The 7,388-nt window shown below is 37.1% G+C and overlaps 1 protein-coding gene across 1 annotated transcript in view; it reads right to left on the bottom strand.

Annotated features, from left to right (window-relative positions):
- Positions 1 to 4,007: 4,007 nt before the first annotated feature.
- The window catches only part of MSH2 (mutS homolog 2), an 83,515-nt gene continuing 80,134 nt past the window's right edge, over positions 4,008 to 7,388 (bottom strand). Inside the window, exons 15-16 of the mRNA XM_010838648.1 lie at positions 6,220 to 6,395; positions 4,008 to 4,460 (exon numbers count right to left, since the gene is read on the bottom strand). Of these exons, the coding sequence (XP_010836950.1) occupies positions 4,290 to 4,460; positions 6,220 to 6,395 (347 nt within the window). The 3' untranslated portion in view covers positions 4,008 to 4,289. The remainder of the gene's footprint in view (positions 4,461 to 6,219; positions 6,396 to 7,388) is intronic.

Here is a 7,388-nt window from a genome sequence, read left to right as displayed (position 1 = left end):
AATTGCATAGCTTGGCAATAATCATAAAGCAAGCGCCTGCATAACCACCACTCAAAAAACAGGTCAAAAAACAGAACAAAAAACAGGTCAAAAAACAGAACACGATAGCACCTCAGAAGTCCTCTAGAAGCCCCTTCCCATCAGCATCCCCAACCACTCTCCAGACTTACACAGTCACATCCTTGCTCTTCTTCGGTCTCACCTCCTTAAGTGCACCATTAAACGGTATTCTATCTATTAATAGTTTTCAACTTCGTATGATTGGGAGAAAAACTGTATTACTTGTTATCTGTCCTTTCTTTTGCTTACTGTTTTAAAGATTCCGTTTATTTTATTTTGTGTAGCTGTAGTTTGTTTTCACAGCTGGCTTATTTCCAGTTTGGGTCTATCACAATATACCTATCACTGCACAATATGTACAAGCATCTCTTGTACAGAGTATGCACCGAGGAACAGAACTGCTGGGTCACATGCAAATTTTCTACTTAACTAGATAATTATTCTCACTAGCAGTGCTGTGCCACATCCTTATCAATAACTGGTACTGTCACATTTTAAAGGAATATCAGTCTGGTGAGGAGAATGGCGTTGGGAGGGTGTAACCTGGAATAGTTTTCATCTTCATTTTTCTGACTAGTGATTGAAGATTTTTTCATGTATATGGATCATTTAGATTTCCTCTTGGGTAAAGTGCCAGAACTTCTTTTAAAATGAGTGTTACTGGAGAAAAGGGTTGGTGGGAATGTAAACTGGTGCACCCATTATGGAAAACAGTATGGATGTTCCTTAAAAAACTAAAAATAGATTTGCCATATGATCCAGCAATCCCACTCCTGGGCACGTATCCAGAGAAAACTATAATTTGAAAACTTAGATGCACCCAAATGTTCACTGAAGCACTATTTACAATAACCAAGACATGGAAGCAACGTGCATCCACCAACAGACGAATGAATAAAGAAAATGTGGTACATATATATACAATGGAATATTACTCAGCCATAAAAAACGAAATAATGCCCTTTGCAGCAACATGGATGGACCTAGAGATTATCATACTAAGTGAAGTCAAAGGTAAATACCATGATATCATTTGTATGTAAAATCTAAAATATAATAAACTTTGTATAAAACAGAAACAGACTCACAGACACAGAAAACAAACATGGTTATCAAAGGAGAAAGGGGACGAGGGAGTGAAAATTACAAGCTGCTATATGTAAAATTGACAAATAAGATCCTACTGTATGTAACAGGGAAGTAAATGAAATACCCTGTAATAAGTCATAATGGAAAAGACTATGAAGCAGAACCCACATATATGTATAATGAATCACTATGCTGTACACTAGGAACAAACACAACACTGTAAATCAACTATACTTCAATGCAAAATTTTAAACTTAAAAAAGGTTTTATTGAGATATAATTGACATCATACAATGCACCCATTTAAAGCATATGATTCAATGGTTTTTAGACATATTCACAGATATATGCAACATCACCATTTAGAACATTTTCATCTCAAAAAGAAACCCCATATCTTTAAGCTGTCACCTCCCTAGCCATCCATTCCCAGCCCCCCAGTTCTATGCTGCTGCTGCTGCTGCTAAGTCGCATCAGTCGTGTCTGACTCTTTGCGACCCCGTAGACGGAAGCCCACCAGGCTCCTCTGTCCCTGGGATTCTCCAGGCAAGAATACTAGAGTGGGTTGCCATTTCCTTCTGCAACGCCTGCATGCATGCATGCTAAGTCGCTTCAGTCGTTTCCGACTTTGTGAGATGCCATACATGGCAGCCCACCAGGCTCCTCTGTCCCTGGGATTCTCTAGGTAAGAATACTGGAGTGGGCTGCCATTTCCTTCTCCACCAGTTCTATGCTGCTGCTGCTGCTGCTAAGTCGCTTCAGTCATGTCCGACTCTGTGCAACCCCATAGATGGCCTCCCACCAGGCTCCCCGGTCCCTGGGATTCTCCAGGCAAGAACACTGGAGTGGGTTGCCATTTCCTTCTCCAATGCATGAAAGTGAAAAGTGAAAGTGAAGTTGCTCAGTCGTGTCCGACTCTTAGCGACCTCATGGACCGCAGCCTACCAGGCTCCCCGTCCCTGGGATTTTCCAGGCAAGAGTGCTGGAGTGGGGTGCCATTGCCTTCTCCGAGTTCTATGCTAATCTATATTAATACTTTTGTTTCTATAGCTTTCCCTATTCCAGACTTTCACATGAACTGAATCACTTATTATGTAGGCTCTTGAGACTGGCTTCTTCACTAATGTTTCCAAGGCTCATCCTAGCTTTAGCATGTATCAGTCCTTCATTACTTTTATAGTCAATTAATAGTCTACTGTATGGATATCCTACATTTTGTACAGCCATTCATTAATCCATTGATGGACACTTGCGTACTTTCTACTTTTTAGCTATTATAAATAACTCTGCTATTAGCATTTGTGTGCAAGTTTTTGTGCAGACATGTTTTTCTTAGATATATACCTAGAAATGGAAATCCTGGGTCATCTGGTAACTTTTGTTTAACTGTTAGAGGAAAAATTGTTTTCCAAAAGTGACTACACCATTTTACCCTTTCACAGCAGTGCAGGAGAGTTCCAATCTCCCCACATCCTCATCAACACTGTTTATCTGGCTTGACTTTAGCTATCCTAGTGGTAGCACGACTGAGCGACTTCCCTTTCACTTTTCACTTGCATGCATTGGAGAAGGAAATGGCAACCCACTCCAGTGTTCTTGCCTGGAGAATCCCAGGGACGGGGGAGCCTGGTGGGCTGCCATCTATGGGGTCGCACAGAGTTGGACACGACTAAAGTGACTTAGCAGCAGCCGTGGTAGCTCACTGTGGTTTTAGTGTGTACGTCCCTGATAACATTTTGCATCTTTTCATGTGCTTATTGGCCATTGCATATCTTCCTTGGAAAATTATCTATTCAGATCTTTGCCTTTTAGCTGGGCTGTCTTTTTGTTAATGGGAGGTATTGAGTCATATCTGTTTAGTGATTTTTATAGTTCTTTATATACTCTGGATACAGATTCTTTGATATTTTATGTGGTACCAATATGTTCTCCATTATGGATCTACAGCTGACCCTTGAACAACACTGATTTGAACTGTGTGGGTCTGTTTATACTTGGATTTTTTTCAATACGTACTGCAATACCATATGATACACAGTTGGCTGAATCTATGGAGGCACAACTGTGGATATGGAGGGACTGTAAAGTCTTATGTGGATTTTCAACTGCATGGGGCAGGCGGTCAGTGTCCCTAACCCTCACGTTGTTCAATACTCACCTTAGTCTTTTCACTTTGTGGTACCTTTTAATGAAAATAATTTCCCAATTTCAATATAGCTAAGTGTGTCAAACTTAAGACGGTATTTGACTTAAGAAATCCTTTCCAAAGCCATTTTCATATTTCCCAAATAGTCATAAAATATTTCCCTGTATCATTTTCAATAGAACTACAACATAAAAAACTTGGTAGTGCTGCTATATACATTTAGGTAGAAAAAATTCACTGGAGTTGATTTTTATATATGATATGGAATACAGATCCAATTTCATTTTGTTCCTGTATGAATTACCCTATCATCCTATCACCTTTTATTAAAAAGGCTGTCCTTCCTGCATTCAGCAGGACCAGCCATTAGACTCTTATTAACCTCTCCATTAAATCAGGGTTCAATCTGAAAGAGTTTTTAAATCCAGGTTTCTAAGTCTCATCACAGACTGGGGGTGGGAGAATGCCAGATGGGATGGAGGATCACACCAGGACTCTGGATTTCTAAGTTCCTTAGCTAATGTGCAAGCAGCCAACGTGGCTCCTACCAACAGATGGACACTGCAGAACCCCTGGAAATGAGTCCCATGAGTTCCTTCCAGCTTTAGGATCCCTTACTTTCTTACAAGTCTCTAGGCTACTTGTTTCTTACCATTCAAGAATATGGAAAAATGTGTTAAAGTCTTATTACAAAGAAATACAACACATATCAAATTCTAAAAGCTAATACATGATTTTATTTATAATATTCAACATATCGCCTACTATTGCCCATGTCCATTTAGGTATTCCTCAGTTACAGCTTTCATTTTTCAAAATAAAGATTTTTGAAAATATACTCAGGGAGCGCAAAGTATACTAAATATTTTACTAATTTGATACCCCATGGGCATCAATTACCAACAGTATGGAAAAGGGGTTAATATAAAACAATACAAAAGCGTTACAAACAACAGCTTATCAATATTATCTTCATTCCATTAGCAGAATTTACTCACGCAGTTACCTTTATTCGGGAAATGATTTCATTTACAAAACTATTATTCTTTGCGATCACCTCAGCTTTTAGCTGTTTTAACTTTCTTGTGATGCTTTCTTCTGACATTTCAGTAAAGGGCACTTGCTTTACTTTGGATAGAAACTCTTGAATAATTTTTTCACCTTGCTGAAAAAAACGTGTGAACATTTTATTAGTCTTTTAAAAATGACTTTTCTAAAAGTCACATTAAATAGTAATGACTTGTTTCATTACAATTTCAATCTAAACATACCACCCAATATTTAAACATTCTTTAAAGTGCACAGCATTTAGAATTTATAGCAAAGCCCTCAGTTGACTGTATTTCTTCATAGCAAGTTATTAAAAGGGTATTTTCAGCTGCTAATGACAAAGGGGCTGAATATTTTAGTAGTTTCCAAACCCCTCAGGTTTTGTAACTGATACATAACTTAGCCTTCTGGGGAAAAAAAGAACTCAAGGTTTACAAATACGGTGAGGCATAAACATTCACTGAAAATTTAGTAATCATACACACACACACACACGGGATGTTTCTTCTTTATTTTACTGCCTAGTTATTGCCGTTCTAAAGAACATAGTTGTTACTTGCTGTGTGAACCATGGGGAAATTCCTTAACACATATTCCTCATCCATAAAATAGGGACAATAATATTATGAGCAACACAGGGCCGCTGTGAGAATTAGAGTTAGGATGTGCACAGTGCTAAGAACAGTGCCTGGCAAAAGGTATAATGTTTATCACTACGTTTGAAACGGAACTAAAGTCCGCTACCAGTGAGCCAGTTGGCCATATATACCTTAAGGTGAAAGGTAGATAACCCAAATGAGAAGATAAAGAACTACATCTCTGTTAAATAACAAGTGCCTTTCCCCCCAATAGAGTAAAATCTAGACTGAGTAACATTGATAATTCTATGTTATATGTCTCCCTTAAGAATTTTTAAAAAATTCATTTTAAGTAATGTTATCAAAAGTACATGATTTCTGTTCTAATTGGAACCAATTACATAAAGGAGTCTACCTAATCCTGGATCGTGGATAGCTGTGGTGCTGATACTAAGACCATTTCACATCCAGAATGGCAATCTTCCCTAGGTAAAACTATTAACAAGTTATAATACATTTCTCCTGCTTGTACAGACACAACAGATAAAATCTTCAAAAACCATACACATCATCTGTTATTGTAACATCTATCCAAATAAGAACAAAAATTTCACTGAGTAAAAGCTAACGATGTGCCAAGAAGTTGTCACAATGCATTATCACAGTAAATGCTGCCAGAAGTAAATTAAGATTCTTTTGTTATTATGGAAAACTATGAATAATAGTCCTTTAATTTTTTAAAAATACACCGGGCAAATAAATGCTTATACCTTTCTGTGTGAACACCTCAATTTCACCCACCACTCAAAGGTCCAACTTAAGATCCACTTCTCCCACAAGAACTGAAAAGCCAGCCCAAGACAGCTTTCCTGAGTAAACACCTGTCACATTCTCTATGACATGTTCACTATTACTACGTCCCCAACTAGTCTCTAAACAACTGGAGGGCAGGAACTGTTTATTTATCATCTTAACTAGTAAGCATTTGAGTAAATATGTAATTTAACTGGACTTGATCTATTTGTTTATAGGTAATCAAAGATGTGTGTGGACTTTTATAACTCCTCTGAATTACATATTTTAAACCTACACTAATATTCCTATCCCCCTACTTTTGAAATCTGGTACTTGAAATGATATCTTTTGATTGTGCAGATGTGTGTAGTGGTGAAACCAAAATGATACAGATGGATTCGTTGCCATGCAAAGAAATGTTAGTAGAAACCAATAATGAAGATCAATAATTAAACAGAATCATACAGGGGAAAAAATAACTACAAGAACACTCTGACAAACCTCTCTTTCCAGATAGCATCTCTTTGCTGCTGGTTCCATTTCATCACATTCCTGTGGTTTCCCAATATTCTGAAACTCCTCCAACTCCAGGGCTTTCTGTTTAGCACACTCTATTACATGCCTTGGAAAATTAGCAAGCTCAGCAACATGAATCCCAAAACTTTGATCACAGACACCTACAAGAAATTTGGGGAGTAGGAAGAGAGGGCAATGTATGTAAATGGAATTTATTTTTCTCACTGTGTCATCAGGAAACTCAATCTTGCATTTTTCAAATGCATTAGCCAAATGTTTCAGAGTAACTTAAAGAAATTTTAATTAAGCCTCCAATGAAAAGTGATTATGACTTGGCAGTACAGCACTATATTTTATCCTTGATAAACGTAGTAGGAAAAATTATAAAAACAGAGAAAAAAGGCTTGATTTGATAGATAATCCTCAAAGGTCTAGACAAATAACTCAATCTGAAGATTAATCAACACAATATCTCTGAGGTTTTCTTATTTCAAAAGGGAGGAACTAAAGTACTATGAAAAAAAAGAGAGATAAATATAAAGTGTCTCTAATTAGGAGCAACATTTAATTCAAAATATACTTCATATGACAATGAAATTTTGGACCCAAATGTAGACCAGTAAGTTTACCGACTAGGCATGTTATCTTCACCCCTGTGGGTAGAAAATAAACTGACTTAAGATATTCCTTCCAAATGTTTAGTATCAGTGATGCTCACAGTATTATCATGGAGCTCCCATTTTTGCCTCAACTGTAAATTTTCTTTTGGCCTAGTAGACATCCCAAGCATTCTGGAGCTGGATATTTTACACAACTTAGAGAAACAAAAATAAAATGGAAGCAAGTGTTTGATAAACATCCACAGTGAAGGACAAACCTGTTCCTATCTTCACCTGATCTTTTTCAATATTTTGAACCCATTTCTTTATCACACAAACACTTTTTAAAACCCAAACCTCAACTTCATGCTATATGCCAGGTCTAACCAAGAGTATCTATATTCTCTATCAACAATCATGATGCAAATAGTAACTCAAAAGGATTCCTACAAACATAAGCAAAAAAGAATTAAAAATAGTACCTTATTTATATGCAACCAACAGATAACAGAAAAAACATGTTTGTGGAAAATAAAAAAGCCATCTAAAAAAGCT

This window comes from Bison bison, unplaced genomic scaffold (genome assembly GCF_000754665.1).
Source record: "Bison bison bison isolate TAMUID 2011002044 unplaced genomic scaffold, Bison_UMD1.0 scf7180017864101, whole genome shotgun sequence".
In the NCBI taxonomy this organism is placed as follows: Eukaryota; Metazoa; Chordata; class Mammalia; order Artiodactyla; family Bovidae; genus Bison; species Bison bison.
The sequence above is the reverse complement of the archived record's forward strand: the minus strand, read 5'-3'. Positions and strand labels throughout refer to the sequence as shown.